Source organism: Vulpes lagopus, chromosome 9 (genome assembly GCF_018345385.1).
Source record: "Vulpes lagopus strain Blue_001 chromosome 9, ASM1834538v1, whole genome shotgun sequence".
Taxonomy (NCBI): domain Eukaryota; kingdom Metazoa; phylum Chordata; class Mammalia; order Carnivora; family Canidae; genus Vulpes; species Vulpes lagopus.
Window position 1 is genome coordinate 35983494 of NC_054832.1, and position 26783 is coordinate 36010276.

Below are 26783 nucleotides of genomic sequence, written 5' to 3' on the forward strand. Positions count from 1 at the left end.
CTGCTTCTCCCTCTGCCTGTGTCTCTGGCTCTGTCTCTCCTTCTATCTCTCAAAAATAAATAAATAAAATCTTAAAAAAAAAAAAAAAGAAAAAGAAAAGAAAACAGACTCGCGCTCTCATTTCATTGCCATTTGTAAAATCTCTTCCTTTGACAATTCATACCATCATCATATAAAGCAGGCTGTAAAAATTAACTACTTTATTCCTACATAGACCTCAGCTTAGTTTTTTCAAAAGTAGCTGCTTTTTTCTCTTTCTTTCTTTCTTTCCTTTCTTTAAGGAGACTACATATCCAACATGGGGCTTGACTCACGATCCTGAGATCAAGAGTCACATGCTCTACCAACAAAGCCAGCCAGGCACCCCAGCAGCACCCCAACAGCATTTTATCTATTTATTAAAATTTTTATTTATAAAAAAATATTTATTTATTTGAGACAGTGTGCAAGGAGGAGAGAGAGAGATGGTTGGGGGATGGGGGAGCAGCAGAGAGAGGGAGAAGCAGTCTCTGTACTGAGCATGGAGCCGATGCAGAGTTCAGTCCCAGGACCCTGAGATCATGACCTGACCCGAAACCAAAAATCGGATGCTTAACCAATTGAGCCACCCAGGCACCCCCCAAACAGCATTTTAAATGTACACATTTTGTTTATTTTGCTATTTTTAATCTGCTGCGATAGACTCCTATCTACTCATTTGATTCACTCTATTCTTCTCCATTTATCATTCTCTCACTGAATATTTTTGTTCCTACTGTGTACCAAGCACTGTAACAGGAGCAGAGACACAAAAGGCGCTTTGACTGTGGCTTAATTCCATGTGTTCTAGTAGAATGACAATAGCTTCTAACCTTTTTCAAGTAGTCTTTTGCTTCTTTTGCCCTACCTTTACCCCTGGAGCAGTTTTTGGAGCTATCCCAAGAGGTACGGCACTATGGGTTCTTGCAGCTGGATCCCTGTACCTGTGACTACCCGGAACCCGGCTGTGGGGCCATCCTTTCTGTTGGCAATAATGAGATCAGCTGCTGCATAACCCTGCCTGATAACCAGACCCAGGAAATCATTTTCCAGATGAACAGAGTGAAGTGCTGGCAGGTCACTTTCCTTGTGAGTATCTTGGCACTTTGGCTTACCTATGATTTAAAATCTCTACCCATAGTGTAAAAATCCTATTGACTTTGGATGACAAAGTTGGCAGTAGTGAGAGTGATCTGCCATTTGCATCACAACCTTGAGCGGACTGGCATCTAGGCCACATTAAGCATCACCTAATGGTAAAACCTGTCTATTGTCTGGTATGAGTGTCCCAACCATATCAGTAGACACCCATCTCCCCACTTTACAGCAACAGACTTCTCTACTGCTTGAAGGGTGGCTATAGTAATAGAGCACAGTGAAACAAAGACTATTGTTTACTGAGTACTTACTACATACTCAGTATTGACTAGATCTCTACCCTTGGAAACTGGACACTGAACAGTAGAGCTCTCCTTAAGGATCATACTTACATTGCCATCTCCTCCCAGAGGAAACCCCATGATCAGATGTGTTGAGTGGCTGCTTTGGATCAGACGCTGTTCTGGCACTGCCACATCTATTATTTAATTAAATTCTTGTAGTAACTCAGGGAGCTAAGTGGGATTATCCCCTTTATACAAGAAACTGAGGTTAACTAGTAGAGGACAAACTCTGTTAGAACAACCGTGACCCCCCCAGTTGCTAAATCCATGGAATCCATGGGGATTTTTTAGCTGGCACAATACTAGACCTCCCTGTGGCATTCAGTGTTGTCAACCATTTCCTCCTCAGAATTCCCTCCCCTTTCTCCCCTGTCCTTTTTGGGCTTCCTCTTCCTCTCAGCATTTCTGAAGGCTCATTTCTCCTGGGGTTCCATTTACATCTTTCCTCTACATATTCTCTTGAATCAGTAGCCTACATCCCTGTCAAAAGGTCCAGTATTTCTTAATGCTGGATTGTCTACACTGCATGTCTCACAGACATCCCAAACTTAGCCTTTTCCCAAACCAAACTCATCCTCACCCTCTCAGGATCTCCCCCACTGTGTTCCCTGATTTTGGTAAACAGGACTTCTATCACCTGCTAAATGCCAAACCAGCAATCTTGACATTATCAGCATATGACTTCAGTCTTTGAAACATATAGGAACTCGTTTTATGGCCCCAAATCTGGTCTATCTTGGTAAGTGCTCCACATACACTTGAGAAGAATGTATGTGTATTCTTCCATGATTGGGTGCAGTATTAAGTTGAGCAGTTGAGAGCATTCAGATCTCCTGAAACCTTATACATTTTCTCCTTGTTCCATCAGTTACTGAAAGAAGAGGAATGTTAAAACCCTAAAACCTAATTGTGGGTTTGTCTATTTCTTTGAGGTTCAGTTTTCCCCCTTCTTTTCCTTCCTTCTTTTGATTAGGCATTTTATGAAACCATTTATTTACACGATTGTTTTTTTTGGTTTTTTTTGGTATGCCCTTTCATTTATTTTCAGTTACTTTAGACTTTATTACGTACTTCTTGTGAACTTATTACATTCCACTTTCAATTATTATATCACTTCATAAAAAAATGTAAAAACAATGTATTTCTATTTTCCCTTTTGTGATATTTATTGCCATATTTCTACATATATAAGCCTCCTGCTACATTATAATTATTTTTACTTTTAAACAGTTGATTATTTTTAGTTAAACTTTTAGTTTTGATGTAACTGTAGGTTCCCATGTAGTTAGAAGAAATGGTACAGAAATCCTGGGTACACATCACCCACTTCTCTCCAATTGTTATATCTTGCAAACTTATAGCACAACATCAACACCAGAATGTTGGTCTTGGTACAAGCAATGTTTTCATCATCTGAAGAACCTCTCACATCAGCCTTTATAGCTGTGCCCACTTTCTCTTGTCACACTTCTTATTAGCCCCAAGGAACCACTCCTTGTGTCATTTCAGGAGTGTTGTGTAAAATTTTTGAAAGTGATGGATATATTCATTATTTTTATTGTGGTCCTGGTGATGTAGGAAAGACATTAGGGTTTGAAGCCGATGGCTAAGAATTCTTGAGATGTCTTTGGAGCAAAAAGGTGGTTTTTATTAAAGCACCCGTGGCAGGACCCGTGGGCAGAAAGAGCTGTACTGGGGTCATGGGAAGTGGCCCATTATGTACTTTCAAGATAGGAGGGGTTAGGGAAAGCATAAGACTCTAAGGAATTTTGGAAGCAAGTTTTCCAGGACCTTGAGGGGGCTAGATATTGTTAGGAAAAGGTCATTTGTTACCATCTAATAAAACCTGGGCCATGAGACCCTTCAGACGTATATCTGTGGGTCATATACTTGGAGGATGATTGCCAACTTGTATCTTTGGGGTGGGTAGATACAAAGAAAATTTCCAAAGGAATTATTACATTTTAAAGTTGACTTACAGGAATCTGGGAATCATACTAAGATTGCCTTTTGCCCTTAGCAAAGTATTAACATCAAGGCAGTTGAGTCCCTAGAGGAAGGTCAGTCACTCTGCCTGTTTCAAGGACTGTAGGCAGTAAGGATATTTAATAATTTTTCTTCTGCCTTTGTTTCCATATCAATGATTTCATGAATGTATACATATGTCTGAACTCATCAAATTGTATACATTAAATATGTGCAGGTTTTTTTTTTTTACATCAATTATACCTCAAGAAAACTGTTAAAAAAAAAAAAACAGAAACATTCCTAAAACAAGGTTATGTATCGATCAGTTGATGAAATATTGTGACCAGAGGTTTGCAGGAATGTAACCCTGCATTTCCCTGGAAATGTCCAGTAGTGCAGTGTTTGTAGTGACTTTACAGAACACGACTGCTGTGAATAATAAGAATTGGCTGCATTTAGGAGGCAAAAACATAAATAAAAACAAGGGATTGATTAAAAATGTTCTATAAATGAAATCAGATGTAGCCTTTAGGATTGGCTTTTTTTACTCAGCATAATTCTCTGGTAGTTCATTCAGGTTGTTGTTTATATTAGTAGTTTGGTTCTTTTTATTGCTGAGCAGTATTCCATGGCATGGAAGGAAGATTTATTTAACCACTCACTCAATGAAAGATACCTGGTTGTTTCCAGTTTTTAGTTATTATGAATAAAGCTCCTATAAATATTTATACATATGTTTTGGAGCACAAATCTGCATTTCTCTGGCATAAATGTTCAGAAGTACAGTTGCTGGGTTACATGGAAGTTGCATGCTTAGTTTTTTTTTTATCCATACTTAGGGGTTTTTATTTAAAAAATTAAAAAGTACATCCTTTACATTTGTGATTTTACTTTTTATCTTTTTTTTTAATTAACTTTTATTGGTGTTCAATTTACCAACATACAGAAAAACACCCAGTGCTCATCCCGTCAAGTGTCCACCTCAGTGCCCGTCACCCATTCCCCTCCAACACCCGCCCTCCTCCCCTTCCACCACCCCTAGTTCATTTCCCCGAGTTAGGAGTCTTTATGTTCTGTCTCCCTTCCTGATATTTCCCAACATTTCTTTTCCCTTCCTTTATGCTTAGTTTTTTAAGAAACTGCTAAACAGCTTTCAAGAGTGGCTGTGCTAATTTCCGTTCCCTCCAGGGATGCATGAGTGATCTAGTTTCTCTGCATCCTCATCAGCATTTGGTGTTGTCACTGTTTTTTTAGGTTAGTCATTCTGTAAGTGTGGGATGTTTTTTTTTTTTTTTAAAGATTTCATTTATTAAAAAAAAATTAAAAAGAAAAAAGAAAAAGAAAAAAAAAGATTTCATTTATTCATGAGAGACACATAGAGGCAGAGACCAGGCAGAGGGAGAACCAGGCTCCCTGTGGGAAGCCTGATGTGGAACTTGATCATAGGACCCTGGGATCAAGCCCTGAACCGAAGGCAGACAGACAGATGCTCAATCACTGAGCCATCTCTCTGAGGCATCTCTCACTCTGCAGTTTTTCATCCTCCTAACAGGATCTTGTGCAAAGCAAAAGTTTTTAATTTTGATGAATTCTAATTCCTCAGTTTTTCCTTTTATAGATTGTGCTTTAGTGTCGAGACTAAGAACTCTTTGCCAAACCCTAGATCCTAAAGATTTTTTTCTTAGAGTTTTTCCCTAAAGGTTTTACAGTTGTAGGTCATACATTTAAGTCCATGATTCATTCTGAGTTAATTTTCATGTAGGGTGTGAAAGACAGCACGACATTCCCTTTTTTGCATGTGGAAATCTACTTGCTCCAGCACTATTTGTTGCAAATCCTGTCCTTTAACTGAATTGCTTTTATACCTTTGTCAGATATCAGTTGGGCATATTTGTGTGGATTTATTTCTGGATTCTCTCTCCTATGATGTATGTATCTATCCCTTCACCAGTACTACACAGTCATTCCCTTCCTTTGTTACAGCTTTATCAAGATATAATTCACATGCCATACAATTGATTTACATAAAGCATATAATTCAGGGGCATTTAGCACATTCAGAGTTTTGCATCCATCACCACAATCAATTTTAGAATACTCTCATCACCTCAGAAAGAAGCCCCGTATCCCTTAGCTCATATGTATTCCCCCATTCCTACTAGCCCTAAGAAGCCACTAATCTGCTTGTCTTTACAGATTTATCCATGCTGAACATTTCATGATTAATGGAGTCATACATGATCTTTGTGACTTGCTTTCTTAGCATAACGTTTCCAAGGTCCACTCTTATCATAGCATGTATTAACACTTTATCTTTTTCATGGCCAAATAATATTTTGTTGTATGGATATACAAAATTTTGTTTATTCATTCATTTTTTAAATATTTTATTTATTTATTCATGAGAAAGAGAGAGAGAGAGAGAGAGAGAGAGAGAGAGAGAGGCAGAGACACAGGCACAGGCACAGGCACAGAGAGAAGCAGGCTCCATGCAGGGAGCCTGACGTGGGACTCGATCCTGGGTCTCCAGGATCACGCCCTGGGCTGAAGGCAGATGCTCAACCGCTGAGCCACCCAGGTGTCCCTATTTATTCATTCATTAATGAACACTTGGGTTCTTTCTATCTTTCAATTGTTGCGAGTTACGCTATGAACATTTGTATACAAGTTTTTGTGTGGACATAGGTTTTCATTTCTCTTGGGTATATGATTAGGAGTGGAATTACTGGTACCATGGTGGTAATTCTATTTTTAACTTTGTGAGGAACTTCTAGACTATTTTCCAGATAGTCTGCTCCATTTTATGTGCCCACCAGCAGCGTATGAGGGTTCTTCCCACACATGCACAGATCGTTATTCAGCCAAAGATCTGAAAAGCGCTCTCTGGAGCTCTGAACTCTACATAAAAGTCCTTGTCTGTGGTCTTCTGCCCCACAAATTCTAAACTCAACTTCCTCAAACTTTTATCTCTTTCTCTTCAACTTGGCAAGACCTCTGGGCTTTATTTGGGTTCACTGGTCCTGCACTGTATCCTGGAAACTCCTCCAGGCAGTAAACTAGGTAACTCTAGAGCTCACCTCATTTGTTTGCCTTCTCGCTCAGTGTCTGAGAACAGCTGTTTTTCAGTTCATTTTTTACTCTGATGCTGCCAGATGAAGATTTCTAAAATATAAAGCTAATTATTATTCAGCTTTTAAAAATCAGTTAATGCATGCCTGTTGTTCTCAAATCAAGTTCAGACTCCTTAACTTAGCTTATAAAACCTGTAACAGCTAAGTACTCTTTGGTGGCCAGCAATAGAAAGCAACACTTCTGGCTCTAGTGAAAAAGGGATATTTATTGGAGGGGTATGGAATACCCACTGACTTAAAGGAGGGCAGAAGCAGAGGCTTCGGAAAGTCAAGAACCAAAGGAGCTCACGGTTTCTAGGAAACAAGGAATTCTTTATCAGGACCTGCTCTTTGGATCTCTCCATTCTGGAATCAAATAAGGGGCATAGAGGGCATCTATCCAATTGGCCTGAACTTGGGTCGTATGCCCCACCCTCTCCAGGAGGGTAGCATTCACTGATAGTCCTACCTACCTACATGGACCCAGTGGAAGGCAGAAGGTTTTCCCAAGGGCATTTGAGACTCCATTACTGGGAAAAAGAGGGATAGCTGCTGTATAGCAAAAACCAAAGCTGCTTCCTACAGAGCCCTCAGGATCTGGCCCCATGCTGCCTTTCTGAACTTCTTCACTCACTGCCCTGCCTGACTTGCAGCCCGTGCTTTAGCCACACTCAATCCCTTGCCACATCTCCACTGTGCCAGGTCCTCTTGTACCGCAATGCATTTGCACTTGTTATTTCTCCTACCAGGAACCACTTGTCACCACCCCTGCCTCCACCCCCCCCTCCAAAAAACCCACAACAACAAACTTGGAAAATGTCTACTCCTGCTGCTCAGATACCACCCCCCTTAGGAGGCCTGCTTTACCCTCCTAGTCTGGATTAGGTGCCCATCTTACCTCCTTCCATAGACCTGTTTGCTTCCCTTTAATACTTATCATACCAAACTGGTGACTTAATTTCATAGGCCCTCATAGACCAATAGCTTCTTGGGCATAGTAACAGGATCACTTGTTTTGGTGTTTTGCCCAGCACTTAATAGTCACTTCAATTTCTATTGGATATCAAATAATATCTTTTCTCTGTAGGGGAGTCTGCTGGATATGGATGGACCCCAGAGAACTCTCAACCAGAACTTAGAGCTCAGATTTCAGTATAATGAAGATAGCTGCTGGCAGTGGTTTGTTATTTACACCAAACAGGTGAGTTATCAGAGCAGAGCATGAGAACCAGTGCTGAAATGCCCTCTTGCTTGCTAGGATGAACATAACACATTACCCTAACCCAACAGGAGCAGAGTACTAGAATATGATATACACTTTCTTTTTTGACCTATAATACTGTTTTTTTTTGTTTATTTTTCATTTTGTTTTATTTGACTAGTAGTCACCACAGCCTTTGTATCAATTAGATATGAATTGAGTTACTAAATAACAGAAGACTCAATAATGACTTAGTCCAAAGGTTCTTGAACTTTTTCTCAAAGGGCCAGATGGTAAATATTTTAGTTCTGGGGTCCATGTGGTCTCTGTTGCAACCACCCAATTCTGTTGTGGTAGCGCAAAAATAGCCACAGACAATCTGTGAACAAATGATTATAGCTGTTTTCCAGTAAAAATTTGTAAAAACAAGTAAAGGGTTGGATTTATTGACCTCTAACTTAGACAATACAGATTTTTTTTTGTTTTTTGTTTTTTGTTTTTTTTTTGACAATACAGATTTTTATCTCACTTAATAAGAATACTGGAAGTAGATGATTGACATCCCTTTGGTGTGGAAGGCAAAAGCTTTGCCTCAGAAGCCCCTAGTAGACTTTCCATTATGTCTCATTGGCCAAGACTGAGTCACATGACCACTCCTAGCTCAAGGCAGTCTGGGAATCAAGTATTTAGGAAAAAAGAACAGAATTCATGATCAACTTAGAGTAAGCATGAGCTGGGCACTTGGTCATCAGACAAAAATCAAGGTTCTATTAGGAGAGGAGGGATTGCTGGACACCAAACTATTTAGGTCTTCCATTGGTTTATAAAGTTGGAATAAAAGTTTTTTAAAAAAAGATTCAATTTTCTAAACACCAAATTCAGCTGAAAAATTCTATGAACGAATTCAAGCAACTTCAAATTGAAATCAAAACTGCAAATGTTCTAAAACAAAACCAAAATATCAAAGTAATCTTTGTGTCAGCATTTCATTCAGTTTAAGTCGCTGGTGATCACATTAAGTTCCTTTGAGCATTCTGGCTTCAGGTAACCAAAGCTCCCCGAAACTCTCTACTTTTAGTATAGGTACAATCATGAGGTAATAGATACCAAGGTCCTCTGAAAAACACGAAGTGCTAAACCAAATTCTAGGTTAAAGAAATGGGCCGTCAGGTTCACCTTGAATATGAAACATCCTTAGGGAAATGGTAGGATGGTTTGCAGCCACTTGGAGAGATGCAGATAGATTTTGGCAGTGAAACCACCTACCCTTGCCCAGAATGCTAAATTCAGTAGTTAAATTTTATTATGGTCCTTTGATCTAGTCTGTACCAAATGAGTTTAAGCCACTATAGAGAGTGCAATAAACATTCTTTTAAAGGATTCCTGGTAAGGTCTTATTTCCTTTGGAGTGTGGGTTTATTGATATGTACCCGAAGAGCTACTTCTGCAAAATGCAGAAGTGTGGCTTCTGTGCCTTTCAAATACAAATGAGGGCTTGGACCCCAATATTTTCTAAACCCTTTCTTTAAACAATGGCTCAGTGCCTTTATATTGAAGAAACCTTACCTGGTTCATAGCCAAGTCTTAACCTACATATCTGTGCACATTGTATAAGAATATGGATCCAGTCCACATCTTGGGGGGCATTATTAAACACCTTTCCTAGCTTTATCAATGCTGGTTATGTGGTTTAACTATTTCATACCCTGGTTTTGTGTAGGTTCTATATATGCACAGATGAACAGGGTTAGTTCTTAGCTAAACCAAGAAATCAAAATTTGTTTTTGTGTGTAAATCCCACATCTTTTATTCTTTCCCTATTGGTAGTAGTGCCTTTCTTCTACCTGCTTTCTCTCCCCTTAAGTAAAATAAATTCCTGTCAAGTCTACAGCCCTGCAAGACTTTGAGATGGCTACCTATATGTAGCCATTCTCCCTCTAGTTCTACTTTCTATGTCCTACCCTCCACAATCCCAACCTGGATTTTCTGTCTCTTTCCTTTCTCCTCCTCTCCATCACCCCTTCCCTTCAGCGTGGTATATAAGTTTATATAGTATCAATTTATGCTATAAATTTATAGTAATGTCCTATAGCCTCAAGCTTTGAGCTTTAGTTGTCTCAAATGTTAGGGTGAAAAGAGAAGAATGCAAGCCAAGAATTGAGAGCAAGACAAAGGAGAGAGAGGTTGAATGGGAAAGGAGCAAATGGGGAAATTGTAGGAAACCTTAAATTGGGACATGGAGTGAAGATCCTGGAAAAAAGGAAACCCCAGCTTTTGTGTAATAGGGTGTCTACTGTGTATCCTGGCACCAACAGTGATGAGCCAACAAAAAGCCACAGATGATATCAGGGGCAACCATCAGTCTTAAAAGTGAATGATTAAAGATACCATAAAAACAAGAAAGTGATGAAAAACCATTTTTTTTTTAGTTCAGTAAAAGCCATAAGGTGCTAATATACCCTTTCAAACAGGTTACCATTTATGCCTAGTAATAGGTCTCTCAATAATTATGCATAAAATTAAATGTAAGATCAATCATCGGTTGATTTGATTACAATAATAAGCAGGGTTTTTACAAAGTTATTTGTTGTTTGTAAAACAGCTGCTTACAAAGTAACAGGAAAAATGGGAAGTTTTAAGAGGGAAAAAGATAGTAAATGTAATGAGTTCTCTGTCTTTTTAAAAATTGACTGTAAGTACATCCATCTAATTGAGAAAATATATGGGTACTTGCTAATTGCATCTTATGCAAATTTATGGAAATTAAAGAAGACATCTAAATTCTTAAAGGCATAGGATTGGAGAGCAGAGCTCAAAATCTGCTTTATGGTGTGAGGAGGGAAGAAAGACAAGTTCTCTTTAATTAAGAGATTTCTTTATTCCTGGATTCTTTAGGCTTTTTTGCTGAGTAGCTGCCTGAAAAAGATGATCTCAGAAAAGATGGTAAAGCTAGCTGCAGAGAATCCAGAAATGGTAAGTTCTCTTTATCTGTGTATATTTTTCACCTTAAGTTCCTACCATTAGTCAACACTAACCTACATGGATAAATTCTGGTCCTCAAGGGAGGAACCCAACCTCCCAGAAGTGAGCTTCTCTGCCTTCTGCAAGCTGTCTTTAGAATTCAAGCTGTTTTTTCCAAGGAGAAGGGTCCTTACGTTACTCTGTATTCTTGAATTTCTGCTTTCCCCCAAATGGAAGATTCCAGATTTACCATAAAAACTACATCATAAAGTCAGGATCCTGAGAGGTCTTTAACACAGCAGCGATGAACTTAAATAAGCTCTATAATTTTGTCTCTAGAAAGAACTCAGTTTCTTGAAAATTCTGTGCCAAATTAAAATGCCATTAGGGGTTGAAAGAAGCCATAGAATAAAAGAAGCTCTCAAGGCTATACATTTTTCTGAGTGTAAAATAAATTTCGCCTCTCTAGTCTCTTCAATAAAGGCCTAGTAACCCATTGAAAGGGTTGGTGGCAGGCAGTAAAAAGAGACACTGAGATTTTAAACTTTTCTACTTGCCTTGTCACCATCATGATGCAAGCATATTCCAAGTAAGACAGTACACTTGGAGTTTAAAAATGTTAACAAATACTAATGCCTGGTTGACATTTATAAACATAACTTTTTTTGCAGAATGTTATACTGATATTTAAAAAATGCAACAGAACATATTTGAAAATGTTCCCTAATGTTTTCATTTAAATCGAGTCCTTTAAAAGAAGATAGGTGACATCTTTAGTTTAACGTTGTTCATTACTAGACTTTGCAGCTTTTTTCTAAGAAAATAGTTACATTTTATCCTATTTCTCTTCCTTCCAGAACTGAAAATATTTTCCTAGGGAAAGTAGAATTTACTCCCTCTTGGTATTTGAACAATTCAAAAATGTACTGTAGAGTAGCAAATCAAAGCAACAAAAGAATTGTGGATGCTCTTTTTAAAAAGAGGTCATAAAATCTAACCTCTTAGGCAGAATGGACCCCCTTAGGCTCCAATTATTATATATATAAAAAGAAGAAGAAAAAGTAGTTAACTGAAGTAGCCCCATTAAAAGGGAGAAGTACTCTCAAATGTGGCTGAATAAAATATAAGCTACCTACTTTATGCAGGAGATACTTGAACAAGTGAATAGCTAGCTAGAGTTTACTAAATAATAGAAGGTAGTGACTTATTTAAAGTTTTCAAAAAAACAAAACAAAACAAAACAGAACAACCAATCACTGTAACTACATTCTTCATATTTGCACACAAATTGAAACCTATACTTTCTCTGTGGCCGATAGTGAAATCAGCATATTAGTCGCTATTGCATTGCTTTATCCAAATACTCAACAAATTTTATTTCTGTAAGCTCTTTTTTTTTTTCTTATTTTGGGTCTTAAAAAGAAAAGTTAAGACCCTTTCTCTGGAAAACTGAATTTTGGGGGCACTTGAGTGGCTCATTCGGTTAAGCATCTCTTGTTTTCAGCTCAGGTCATGATCCTTGGGGTCATGGGATGGAGCCACGCATTGCCTCGGGCTTTGCACTCAGCAAGAGCAGGAGGGGTGTTTGCTTGAGATTCTCTCCCTCTCTCTCCCTCTTGCTCTCTTTCTCTCTCTAAAACAAATAATAAAAAAATAAAAACAATTTTTTAAAAAGGAAATTAGGTTTTCAAGGAGATGTTGTAGGGATAGTCCACATTTCAACCTGAAATTTCATCTGCAAACCCCTGGGTGAAATGAAACCCTGGAAAGTGAAGAGAGCAGACAGGTCAGCTCTTTGAGTGTATACTGAGTTCCAGCTTCCTCACAAAGCACAGTTGACCAGAACAAGTCATTCTGTGGAACTCAAAGTAGCCATGTGAATGTATGACTGTGATATTCACTAGTTTTCTAGGTAAATACATAAAGTCTAAACTGACATGTATCACTTATAAAGGGGGACTAGGGACTTATAAAAGGGACAGGGATCCAGAGGTCTCTATTTTGCAAGGCAAAATAGATTCCAAGATTTTGATTATCATGAAGAATCTGGAGAGGGGGAGAGAAATTAAGGAACTTATAACCAGATAAACCCCATAAATAAAGCAGATAGTCCCTAGAAGGAGATTAAATAGTATTATTTTATCCTAGTAAGAAGAAAGGCTTTGAAGAAGAAATTTAGCGCTAATTTAACTTAGCTATAGGCAATGCTTTCAAAGGTAAGACTTGAACCATTTCTGAAGAGATTATTAAAATTTGAAATCAAATAAATGTACTAAACAATGTAAATACACAAAATTATCTTAGTCTTTTTTTAAAAAAATTTTATTTATTTATTCATGAGAGACACAGAGAGAGGCAGAGACACAGGCAGAGGGAGAAGCAGACTCCATGAAGGGAGCCTGACATGGGTCTTGATCCCAGGTCTCCAGGATCACGCCCTAGGCTGAAGGCAGTGCTAAACTGCTAAGCTACCTGGGCTGCCCTCATCCTACAGTCTTAAAGGTAGTATTAACTGTAAACCTGAAGGGAAACAAATCATAACATTCTTTTAAGCTATGCTCCTATGCAAAAACCTTTAATAAATTTTTATTATTTCCTCCTTTTAACTAGAACAGAATTTTAAGAATTATTTTATTTGAAAATAAACTGTATGTGTTGGTAGTAGGTTTGGCTATATATAATGAAGAACAAAAAACAAGACAGAAGTGTCCTAGATAAAACAGAAGTTTGTGTCTTTCTCATCTAAAAGAAACCCAGAGCTAGTCAGTCTAAGGCTGGGATGGTGGCTCCATTATATCACCAGAGACCTTTCTGCTCAGCCATCTTCAGTTTGTGACTTTTGCCTCATGTTGAAAATGGCTGCTGGAGCTCCAGTCATTATTTCCACATTCTAGGCAGCAAGTACGAATGGATATGAATGGCTCACCTCTCTTCTTTAAGAAGGGATCTCCAAAGTCCCACAGATTTTCATCTTACGGCTCATCGGCCAAGAGTTAGTCACTCCCCAGGCCTACACCTAGCTGCAAGGGAGTCTGGTAAACATTGTTTTTTTTAGAGGGTAGTTGTCTCTCCAAATATATTTGGGTGGTATTACTAAGAAAGAAGGGCAGAATAGATATTAAAGTAGGCTACCAGCAATCTCTGCCATTGAAAGAAATCTAAAAGACATCAAGAAAAGAAAGCAGATGTATTTTATGCAATAGATGTGCTCCTATGAGTTTCTGAAAGTGTATCATTGTCATTATCTTATATATTGAACCGTAATCTAAATATATGAGAGGTATCAGGAAAAGATGGTGACTAATTTTCTGAACTGAAAAATGATTTCTATTTTTAATAATCCACACCTAGTTTATCTGTATATTTTTTCCTCAGGTTTACTCAAAAGAGGTTCTGAATATCCAAATTGGTTTTCTGGAAAATGACAAAGAACCAAATGGCTTTCTGATTCTGGCTTGCCTCATACCTCTATCCCCAATGCCAACTAACATCACCATGTGTATTTTTCTTTCCATTACTATTTCATTTGGGGCAAGATCAGACTATGAAAAAGGCCAATGGGCTCAGAAATCATGCTTTAAAGTATGTTTCTGTCACATGGTGAGGAGGGGAAACAGCAAGGGCAGTGTTATGTCCCAGGAATGTCAGCCTTTGAACCCTTGGCACTGTCTAGAAAACAGAAAAAGTACAGATATATTCCAGCCCATTTGAGAAAGATCTGAGCATAGCAGGTGGACAAAACTTTAGAGAGCTGGGAGAAATTACCATGTGGGAGTAGGTAGGCAGATTATTAAAAGAAACTACCTGTTGATGAAGAAGAACGTACAAGAATACTGCATTATGAAAAAAAAAAGATTTGCTCTCTCCTCCAACAACTTTATCCCCCAGTATATAAAATATTTAAAGCCCTTCTTGATGTAAGTCAAGGATACAGATTGTATCAGAAATTGCTTACCATTCATAGTGGGTTCTATTTTATTTATTTCAACATAGGAAGGGGAGGAAGGTGAAGGAGAATAGGAGAGAGAAAAATTCTGAGCTGTTTCCGCTAACTCTGTATTTCATTGCACGAGAATACTTACAGGCTGTAATGTAATATTGTAAACAATGACGGTAATATTAGCAACATACGTAAGACAACAGAGCATTAACTTCTCATTTACCAAGACTTAATAACAAATTTTAAAAAATATTTTATGTATTTATTTGAGAGAGAGAATGTGAGCGGGCAGTGGGTCAGAGGGAGAGGGAAGGGAGAGAATCTCAAACAGCCTCTGCACTGAGCACAGAGCTGATGTGGGGCTCAATCTCATAACCCTGAGATCATGACCTGAGCCAAAACCAGAGTCAGACGCTTAATGGACTGAGCCACCTGGGCATCCCTAATAACTAGTTTTTTAAAAATTATTAGTTAGGCTTCAAAGATATGAACATTTCTATTAAGAATACCAACCTTGAGGAAGTCCTTTGTGTCTTTCAAAGCAATTTTTTTTAAAGATTTTATCTGACACAGAGCACAAGCAGGGGGAGCAGCAGGCAGAGGGAGAGGGAGAAGCAGGCTTTCCCCTGAACCAGGGAGCCAGATGCAGGGCTCCATCCCAGGACCCTGAGATCATGACCTGAGCCAAAGGCAGATGCTTAGCTGACTGAGTCACCCAAGTACCCCCCCTCCAAAGCAATCTGTTTTATAACAGTATTAAGTTAACTGGAGTTTAAAGACCATGCCCTTTTGCAATGTCATGTTATTTATCCCACTTATTTTGAAATGTTCCTCTCTATATTCTCATGAATAAGAAACAGTGATAAACAATTAAGTCTCACTTCATCCTTTCATTTACAAATGCCTATATTTACCATGCAATTGTTGGAGATTTGAGGATCCAGAGTCAAGGAGTTTGTTGGAGGAGAAAGGCAATTAGTAAGGAGATAGTTATGGCCATTGAGTGGTAAGTTGAGCCATGCACATCATGCTAATTGCTTCATAAGAGTGTTCTTTTCCTGTAGGAAGAGTAGAAGAACTCTTCCTCCTGAACCCTGCCTAGATGATGCTTCCTGGCTGTGCCAGACACTACTCTCTTTTCTGGGTTCTCTGACTCTCCACCCTGCTCTGTGCTCTGATCTCTGTGTGCTGCCACCTTGCTCTTTGACCCACGGGAAAACCCAGCAAGACTGGATAGAGTGTGGAAGAAAAGTGAGATTGGGGGATTTATTTCTCCAATTCTGTCCCTGCTGGGTCTCTGTGGCTGGCGCAGCCTTCTGCTGAAGGCCAAGCTCTTGGAGGCAGCCTCTTCCTCTCTGCAGCTTTCGCTCTCCTCATTCCAGTACCAGCTGCCACCCATGACCTTTCAGGCCTAGGAATGGTAAAATTTGCCCATGAGCCCCTCACTGCCCCCTGGGATCTCCAACATCCCTTCATGGACTCACTTTAATCCTTTCTGCACTGCCATTAAATAGTTCCCTTTTTTTTTTTTTTTTAAGATTTTATTTATTTGTTCATGAGAGACACAGGCAGAGGGAGAAGCAGGCTCCCTGCAGGGAGCCCAAAGTGGGATTCTATCCCAGAACCCTGGGATCAGAGGCAGACACTCAAGCATGAGCCACCCAGGTGCCCCAAATAGTTTCTTTTTAAAACACTCCTCAGGAGTGTGCCATCTGTTTTCTGCTGGGTCCCTGTTATATTAAGTTTACCTTATGCATATGAGGTATATTCAAGTGTCTTAAACTTCAGTTTGATCTTCACTTAATTAGTGGTGCCTTTTGATTAATCAAAGCCCCACTTGGCTTTGATTCAGTGTACGGATTGGGGATCTGTGGATTATTTTAGGATTTAGGAGTTCATTTTGTGTGAAGTCCTTTGAGAAGCTGTGTTAAATCACAAAAGCTATAGGTAACCACCAGTGTTAAACATTAGGCTTCGCTTCACTTTTGGGGGCTCAATTTCTGCAACATTTGTACGTTTGCAAACGAAAGGGGAATGTGCCAATGGGTAGCAGGTGTGCCTGCTGACTGGCTGCCTTTGAGACCATTAAGAGGATTATTGTGGAAGGGGAAATGTGCTAGTTAAATAGATTATTTGTGTGCTTGCTTCTCCAGGCTGTGCTGACTGACATTTTACTAATCTATTTAGCAGATTGAAGTTCCAGAACAAGGCAAAAGTAAAAAAATACCACATTCAACAAAGCCAGGTCTGTGAGTAAAATTATGTAATTGATACATTATAATTTTGATAAATCTGTCCTTTTCCCCCCTTTAACCAAACTCTTTTTACTTTTAAGAATAAGCCAGAATTTTCTTTCCCAGAAGCTCCTCTGCACAGAATTGGGCCAATTGGAGGACCATCACAGAAGTACAGTATTTTTACTGTAGTACCCCATAGGGCCAAGAGACATGCTTTCCTGCATTTTTACATAGAAAATTTCCAAGAAGAACACAAAGTTCTTTAGTGATTTTTTCCACACTCCATGCAGTTTTTTTGAAAATCCTCTTTCTGGTTTACATTTTAGCTTCATGAATTCTCTGCAGTGTACTCTGTATAAAACAACCTTGAAGTTTATTAAATACTATTTGAAGCATTTAGGTCTGTTGGGCAGATAACAGTAACAGTAAATATCACAATAGAAAGCATTAGTAGGCACTTATTGCCAGGCACTGTCCTAAGCACTTTTATGTGGAATAACACATTCATTCTCACCAAAGTCTTATAAATCATTAGAAGAAATGGGCAGAGAGAGGTTAGGTGACTTCCCCAGGTTGCACAGTAATCAGTAGTGGAAGGAAGTAGACAATTTGACTCCAGAGTTGTGTCCTTAATTAACCCTTCCTTTCTAGATTCAAATCCTAGGGTATGTAAATGAAATAAAAGTGACCTCCAAGTAAAATTTGAATAGAATTTATTATTGGTCTGCTCCTGTTACACAATCTGCTGTGTATATAAAGGTACTAAGTACATAAATACAGTATTTATAAAAATGAAATAAAGTCCTTTCTTGGGATGCCTGGGTGGCTCAGCAGTTGAGCGTCTGCCTTCCGCTCAGGGCGTGATCCCGGAGTGCCGGGATCGAGTCCCACATCGGGCTCCCTGCCTGCTTCTCCTTCTGCCTGTGTCTCTGCCTTTCTGTGTGTGTCTCTCATGAATAAATAAGTAAAATCTTAAAAAAAAAAAAGTCCTTTCTTGAGTGAATAAGCTCAGTAAAAAAAAATTTAAAACAGACTAAATGCAAAGCTTACTCTCTTTCATAACACCAGCATTTTTGGCTGCTTAGATCAGAGGCAGGAGATAACTCTGCCATGTACTAGCGATGTATCTTCAGGCATATCAAAAAACTAAATGTTTAAGGGACTCCTGAGGTGCTTATTAAAATGCAGATTCTTGGGCCCCACTCCAAAATATTGATTTAGCAGATCAGCATTTATAGCAAGCATCCCAGTGGGGAACATAGCACCAAGCTTCAATTTCTTGACCTTTAAAATATAGGCAGTAATTACTCCATCACTCAAATTCAGCGGCAGCATAGTGATTAGCACAGAGCTGAGGTTCTCAACCTTGGTTGCACATTGGCATCACCTGGGGAGCTCTAAAAACAAATCTTGGCTAGACCCCATCCTCAAAGACTGTGACTTAATTGGTCTAGGGGCCTGGCAACAGAATTTTTAAAAGCTCCTCAGGTGGTGTAATGTACGGTCAGGATTGAAACTATTATCCTAGAACAGGGGTTCTCAAAGTGTGGTCCCTAAAGCAACAGCATCAGCATACCTTGGGAACTTAGGAATTTATATTCTCAGGCCCCAAACCTATTTCATCAGAAACCCTAGGAATGGGGGCTAGTAATCTGTGTTTTTTTGTTTTGTTTTGTTTTTTTTAAAGATTTTATTTATTCATGAGAGACAGAGAGAGAGAGAGAGAGAGGCAAAGACACAGGCAGAGGGAGAAGCAGGCTCCATGCAGGGAGCCTGACGTGGGACTTGATCCTGAGGCTCCAGGATCAGGCCCTGGGCTGAAGGCGGCGCTAAAGCGCTGAGCCACCTGGGCTGCCCAAATAGTTAATTTTTTTTAATATAAATTTATTTTTTTAAAGATTTTATTTATTTATTTATTCATGATAGACACACGCACACACACAGAGAGAGAGAGAGAGAGAGAGAGGCAGAGACAGGCAGAGGGAGAAGCAGGCCCCATGTAGGGAGCCCGACATAGGACTCAATCCCAGGATTCCAGGATCATGCCCTGGGATGAAGGCAGGTGCTTAAGCCGCTGAGCCACCCAGGCCCTAGTAATCTGTATTTAGCAAGCCCTCCAAATGAGTCTGATGCATGTCCAATTTTGAGAGCTACTGTTTTAGAAGAACAGATAACACATAGCACAACTATGATCAACATTGAAACTAATTCAGATATCCTCTCAGATGAGCAGCAATGCTAAAACAGGCCAACCTCCCTCATGCTCTAGGCAGGGCCAGCATGTCAAAAGTTGTCCAAGTATATTGAGTTCCAACTTATTTAGCAGACCTTTATATAGAGTTATCCTGAGCCAAGCACTGTTATAATTGCATTCCACATATAACTCATTTAATCCCCATAACAACCCAGCTGTTATTATTATCCTTGGTTTATAGCCAAAGGAACTGAAAACACAGAAAGGTTAAGTAACTTGCTCAAGTTCACACAGCAAATAAATAAATGATAGAGCCAGTATTGCAACTGAAGCAGTCAGTTTGTTGTTTAACCAATAAAGTGTGTTCCTTTAACCACGTGAGACTTCTCTATCAAGACAAATCCCTCACAGAAAAAAATTTTTTTAGCTTATCTGCCCATTGAGACACATTTATTTCACCAGGGACAAAGCCATGGCCTTGTCTTTGAGATTTCATAAATACTGAAAGCCAACTATTCAGTCACTGAAGATTTATAGCAAAAATATTAAATATTAAAATATTTTAAAATTCTTAAAATATTTTAAAATAACTATAAAGCTTGTTAAAAATTGTATTTGTGTGAGGTGTGCACGAAAGATTTGGGTGGAGTTAAAAATTGAAAGTTGCATAGCTTTAAGAGATGGGGGAAAGGAGGAAAGAGTCAGTGTTCAAATGTTACCTGGGAATGTCCCAGTGCCTGGAAAGGCCCTCTGGACAGGTCTACCTTGGCATACCAGTAGGAGGCGCCCTCAGCCCTAACACACATACACCTACCCCAAAAGCTTCTACTGGGAAAACCCACTTGAAATAACTGTGGCTAAAATAAATGTAACCTTTCTGTTGTCTTTTAAATATTATTTTAACATTCTTGACTTTTAAATTATTGTTGTTGTTATGGAAATTATTTCCTCTCACATAGATTTCTGATCTCTCTGTTTATTTCACAACAGAAAGACTCTTCTTGTTTTCTACCAAGAAACAACAAGATTGAGATAATCAAAGTTGACCATGTTTTGGGGACCATAAAGGAAGAAGACCTTTGAAGAGAAATTCTCACGTTTTAAAATGTCCTCTAGGGCTGTCTGGACAGTGAAAGAGCTTGGGGATTGAACATGGGCTGCCCACCACCAGTGGAAGAAATTTGAGCCCATTCATTTTCTTTTGATATCAAGATGGACCATATTCCCCAACACTACTTCAGGATGCTGTTAATCTTAAGATTAAAAAGAAATATGAGCCAAAGTTATACAATTTGCTTTTAATGACTCATAAGTGACAAGAGGCAAATCCAAATCAATTAGTATAAAGTTTTTATGTTTTTTGTTTGTTTTTTTTACTCCAATAGATGTGTACCTGGATTGATGCAGTTCTCTATATGTTCTGATATTCCATGAATGAAGGCTCACCATAAAACACTATAAATGTATTTGGGGTTAAGTTCTGAAGACATGACTCATCACCTGAGGATAATGTGGCTCTAAGAAATGGAATCATTGGAAAAGAAATCTGGATTTCACTGATCCATCCATAGAACCAGAGCAAGGAGGTGATGAAATATTAATTTCTTCCCTTACATAATTCTGATCCTACCACTAGGGATATACTCAAAGTAATGGGCTGCCCGGTTCTCTATTTCTCCATGGATATAATCGTATTTTATCTTTATAATATGGAATTCAGTTTAATAATCGCATGCTATTTTGAATATTTCTAATTTGGAAAGTAGTGTGTGGGGCCTTGCACTCAATATCAGATACTTTGTAAGTCTCTTAGCTTTAGAAGTATGTGTATTTTTTCACTAGATTTTTCCTTATCTAGTTTCAGTTTATCATAATGAATGTAATTATATATGGAATTAAGACTGCAGTAACGGAGAGGGACAGAGGAATCTATGTAATGTAATTAGATAAAGTGCAATATTCTAATGTTCTTTTCTAACTGGTTTGTGTAACTAATTATGTAATAAATATGAAATATATTCTTGTGAATATAAAATTTACTGATGAAAATCCTGAGAATGATCCTTCTGAAATATAGAATCTATTAAAGCCCTGTAATGTTTTTTAAAGCAATGCCTCTAGCCATAACTTCTGATGTCATAAAATTTTATATTTATATATTAGGCAGTAGAAGGATGTTTTGCAGGGGAGGGGAGTCGTAAACATTCAAATCATCCATGGTGATGGTATTAATGGATCAGGATACATTTTCAAATTAAGATAGAAGTTTGTCTACTGTTTTGCCAGTTTAAGAATAGTTAGTTTCTTTTTAATAGCAAACACCTACACAGTGTAAAAGCCTATTGGAGACACTAGAAATGCAAAGAGAATTTGTATTTGGGGTGAAAAGGTGCATATACTAGATTAAACGATCCCCAGTTGCTATTTTATAGGTCAAAAATAGTTGAATGTTGGCAGTTTCAGATATTTCAACTTGATACATGAGAGCCAGTAATCCCAGACAACATGCAGTGGGTGATCAATGTGTGGCATGAACCTGTGTGTCAGAGGAAGTTGGGAATGTGATCAGGAAGGCCTATGGGGAAGAGGGACTTTGAAGAAGCAGTGGAGAGATGGGGACACACATGGGAAAGGATAAGATAGGCCCTGATGAGAGAATGAGTAGGAAATGATGAGCAAACCTGCTCTGTTCTGGCAAAGTTTTAGGTTAGGGAGTACTTAGGAGATAAAGCTAAAAGCAAGGAGGGATCAGTAAATATGCAAACACAAATGTAGCATTCCTAAAAAACAAGCAGTTTGCCCTGTATTTGGAGATGGCAGAAACAAGATTGTATTTAATAGGTTTTTTCCCCCAAGACATTGAGATTATCCTCAATATCAGGATACAAGAAGAAACAAGTGATGGCGTGCATTCCATGGTCTATACCATGAAAAAGAAAGGAAATGGGCTAGTGGAAGACAAAACTCAAAACTTACTTTGTAAAATGACACATTCCTTAGCAGTTATGTGGGAGAAGAAAGAACTATTAGCCCCTTTGGGGATTATTGGGCCCATCTTTATCTAGGTGTTTCAGGTTTGAATTGCTTCTGAGTCAGAACACGTCATCATTGGGTGAAAAGCCTAAACTCTGCCAGAGTGGCCTTCCCTGCTGCAGGCTCTGAGAGAAGTCAGAAGTGGGACCCCATCTCTTCTGAGGGTGCTAACCTCACTCTTACCTGGTGCTGCTGGGCGGAACCTTCCCAGCAGCATAGCCCCTCCGCATGGGACAAGATGTGAGCCGGTGCAAGAGCTTTGTAAAAGGTGGGCAGCTTATGAAATCCTTCAAGTAACTTCTAAGTGGTGTGACATGGCTTTGGAAATTACCAGCATATGCTTTAGTCTATAGATTCACTCTTTTTATACCTGCAAAATGGGTTCCCCATCAGCCAAATTTTCTCCTGATTCATCTGCTTTCACCAACATCACTTCTTCCCACTTCTAGACATATGTATTTGTTTCTGTTGCTGTTCATTCTCCTCGAATTACTAGCATGAGCACTCTGGTCACAGGCAAAAACACACGAGTGTGAAAAGTTCACAAAATATAAAAAGAAAAAGGGGCAGAACTGATTTGATAGGCTCCCAGGGTGTGAGCCCCTGTGAGTCCCATGGAGAGAATCATGTGCACAGTATGTGGTGAGCCCGTGGCTTGCACGCATCCCCATGTGGACACTTGGGAAGCAAACTGTATGCTACATATGTAAATTAGAAATTACCTTAAGTTCACTCTCAAAGTGATTTTGAGAAGAGCTAAGTGATCCTAATTTGTGGAAAACTAAACAACTTCCAAGCTTCATGGGAAAATAATGGCCAAAGTGATTCTATGATACAAAAGAACTCAGCAACAGAGGCAACTCTACTTCTTCAGATGCTTTTTAGTCCTTCTCCTACAGTGTGTGGACCAGGGCTCACCAGGGCCCATGTGGACTCTGGACAGCAGGAGTTGGAGTGCAAGGTACTTCTCTCCTTCATTAGGGTGGTCTCAATCCTGTCATTAGGGATCCTAGAAGAATAGTCAAGAAAAAGACATATTTTGCTGGCTCTTATCACCTCAAAATAGTTAACCTAGAAAATGTATGGCCAGGGCGCCTGGGTGGCTCAGACGGTTGGGCAGCAGACTCTTGACCCTTGATTTTGGCTCAGGTCATGATATCGGGGTTCTGGGATCTAGCCCCTCATTGGGCTTCAGGCTCAGTGGGGGGTCTGCTTCAGGATTCTCTCTTCCTCTGCCCTTCCCCCTGCTTGCTCACTTTCTCTCTCTAAAATAAATATTTTTTAAAAAAGAAAACGTATACCTAGCACCAATAATCTCTTAGAAGATGGCTTTTCAGCCTTACCATTGTATTTTCCCCCCACTTTATTGAGATACAATTGTACTTTGCTTATAAGTTACTTTATAATAGCTATTTGTTGGGGGCACTTAGATGGCTCAGTTGGTTAAGCAGCTGCCTTTGGCTCAGGTCACAATCCCTGGGTCCTAGGATCAAGCCCTGTGTTGGGCTTCCTGTTCAGTGGGGAGTCTGCTTCTCCCTCTCCTCCCAGCTCATGCTCTCTGTTGCTATCTCTGTCTCTCTCAAATAAAATCTATTAAAAATGTGTAACAAATGTGTAATAGCTATTTGTTGTATTCTTAAGAAAGAAGTCATGTGTTGAACAGTTTTCCAGATAAGAAAAATTAGAGCTATAGAAAAAGTACATCATGGGTTTGGCTCTTGGTCTAGCTCTGTAGCCCATATACTTTTCTGTAGGGCTTTAGCTAACCAAATGGGCTTTGGTTGTATAACATCTTGGAAGAGATTAGACACTCAGTTGATTTAAAGACACTGACCCTGGTGATTTTGCACTACTCCTGCACTGAATGCGTTTTCTGTCCCGGAAATAGGGGAACACAGAGTTGGCTGTACTTCCTAATGGCCTTTCCATCTGTCCACACGAGCCCTTATTTTGATGGGTTCTGCCGTGCAGAACTTGTCTGGTGTGGAGGTGCCTGGAGCAGCAGGCTGAAACTGGAAGTGTGAGTTGGCTTTTCTGTGCACATGCCTGCTCTCATTCGACTGAAAACTAATCCCCACAGAATTTTTGGAGAGGTCCCCCCCTTTGTTTTGGGTCTAGTGTGCAGAGGAAGAGGTGACAGGAATCTACTACATCTGGGTCCCCATCGAGGGAAGTTAGAATTTGATTTTCTGCAAAAATCACGGGTAAAACAAGTGAAATGGCAGTTATGAAACATGGTGCAAAGTTAACCACTTGGAGACAGGTTTTATTCAAAAATCAACTGTACAGATTTTGCTTCACTGTAACTGGTGGAGCATGATGCATTCCAGAGGCACCACACCAACAAGTGTGCATTATTTATATGAAAAGGGAAAGTGGTTCCACTCTCCATGATTTGTATGGAACCATGTTAAGGGGGAAAATAGGAAGGCTGTTTGTCAGAGGTTTCTTTTTTTCTTTAAGATTTTATTTTATTTATTTAAGATAGAGACCAAGAGAGTGCACAGGACAGGGAGAGCAGCTGGCAGAGGGAGAAGCAGCCCCTCCGTTGAGCAGGGAGCCCCATGTGGAGTCTCCATCCCAAGATCCTGGGATCATGACCCGAGCCCAAGGCAGACGCTTAACCAACTGAGCCACCCAGGTGCCCCATCAGAGGGTTTTTTTTTTTTTTCATGTATTGATTGAATACATACCATAGCAGGTAAATCTAAGATTTCTTACAGGTAACTGGGTTTCTATCAATTACGTATGTCAGTATTAGTTTCTCCTTTGTAATTAACTGTGGGTTCTTTGTGTCAAGATGTCTTTCCCCCTTTTTTCTTCTCTCATATCCCCTTTTCCCTTTTCATTTGTTAAAATTAAAACAAAAGTTACATGTGGTCTAAGGATGATGATGAACAGGGGCTGAGATCTTAGTGAATTCACTGTAGGAAAAAAAATCCTAAAACCTTACTGCTTGAGTGCAAACTCCCTTACCTGGGGACTTGTTTAAAAAAATCCTGCTGGGGCAGCCCAGGTGGCTCAGTGGTTTAGTGCCACCTTTGGCCTGGGGTGTGATCCTGGGGACCTGAGATCGAGTCCCGCATCGGGCTCCCTGCATAGAGCCTGCTTCTCCCTCTGCCTGTTGTCTCTGCCTCTCTCTCTCATGAATAAATAAATGAATAATTTTTTTTAAAAAAATCCTGCTGGATAACATGACAAAAACACAGAAGTCAGCGAACTCCATTTATTTTTTAATGTACCATGAGTTTGGAAGATAGACACACAAAATACATTTTTGAGGTTTATAAAAAAAATAATTTGTATGTCTTTTCTGATTCTATTTGCCTTAAAACAAATGCATAGGCTAAGAGCAATTCACATTACTTATTCACCTCCCCTTTTCTTCACCCCGTAAAAATGTCACAAGTCTCCTTTCTTGTTGGTCAAGTGTTTAAGTTCAAAAGATGTATTAGTCCAGTTGTATTGGTAGAAAAGAGTTGTCAGAGCAAAATAGCCTCAGGCTTCCTCCTGACTTTGGCATCGCAGTTTTGTAAAGGTAGAAATGAAAGCACAAGCTCTGTGTTTTGAGAGGAAGAGAGCCGATCTAAGGCAAATTCTGATAAAGCTCATTCCCTGGAGTATGTTTCAGGATCTAGATAGAAGGAGAAGAGCTTTGCTTCTGTTTGATCACTAGCAGCTTATTTTGAGATGAATATGAGAGTTAAGATCCCTTGAAGCCTAAAATGTCAGTTTGGTTTGAGCCCCCAGAGTGAGCTCTAAGCACTGTTCCAGGGTTGGAGTGGACCCTTTAACAACACAGATTGCTGGAACCAGCTGCTCATTTTCTGGAATGAGCAGACATTCCAGAGCCCTCTGGCCCCAGCATGAACCCCACCCTATTTTCTCCTTTGTCCACACCTAACAAACCCTGAACTTATGTAGTCTCTAAGGAGTGGGAATATTAGAAGGTTAGGAAGGAAATTTAGGGCCAGAAAAGAAAGTTGAAAAGGCTGGGCCAACCTGGGCTACCAGCTTTTCCATATTATCTCCTATTGGCTTTCCTTGCCCGCTTTGGAAAACATTTACAAACCTTTTGACTTCTCAGTTTCTAGTGCTTGTTTTGAAGTATAAAGTAAATGATAAAATAAATATGTGGACATCGTCATTTCTTATGGACTCCGGAGAGTTTTATGGGCTTTTCTCAACGACATACAACAGTGCTTTTTGGGAGATCATTTCTCAGGTTCGCACATAATCCCTATATGCCAAGTAAGATATGACTTTCACATCCCTAAGAGCTCATATCTCATTATTCAGTGACTGAGATCTGGTGGTCATGGGCATAATCTCACCAGTCACGTTTAAAGGCTTTGCAAAGCAATGCATTTACTTAAACCTTTGCAAAAGGTATTCCCTTACTCGTGATCAGTTCCTTAACTTTTGGAAGGGAAGCTTAATCAGAGTAAGCACTATATACGTTCCCATCACATACAGGAGTCTAACATACGTATGTGTGAAAATCCGTGTGTTTCTGGCATGCATGGATAAGTGCAAAGGAAAACAACAAATGGGTGTTGCAGCGAGGAGCCAAGTTCTTTTTTTCTTTCCAGGGATCTGACTCTTAACGTAGGTCCAGAAATTCAAGACCTAAATGTTTACTTTGCAGTTAATAAAGGGAGAGAGATCCCTTTCTGAAG

The 26783-nt window shown here is 39.4% G+C and overlaps 1 protein-coding gene across 1 annotated transcript in view; it reads left to right on the plus strand.

Annotated features, from left to right (window-relative positions):
* SNX31 (sorting nexin 31) overlaps positions 1-20102 on the plus strand; it is a 59969-nt gene extending 39867 nt beyond the window's left edge. The window contains exons 10-14 of the mRNA XM_041768435.1: positions 904-1107; positions 7626-7739; positions 10635-10712; positions 16828-16885; positions 20062-20102. Coding sequence (XP_041624369.1) covers positions 904-1107; positions 7626-7739; positions 10635-10712; positions 16828-16885; positions 20062-20102 — 495 coding nt within the window. The remainder of the gene's footprint in view (positions 1-903; positions 1108-7625; positions 7740-10634; positions 10713-16827; positions 16886-20061) is intronic.
* Positions 20103-26783: the final 6681 nt, after the last annotated feature.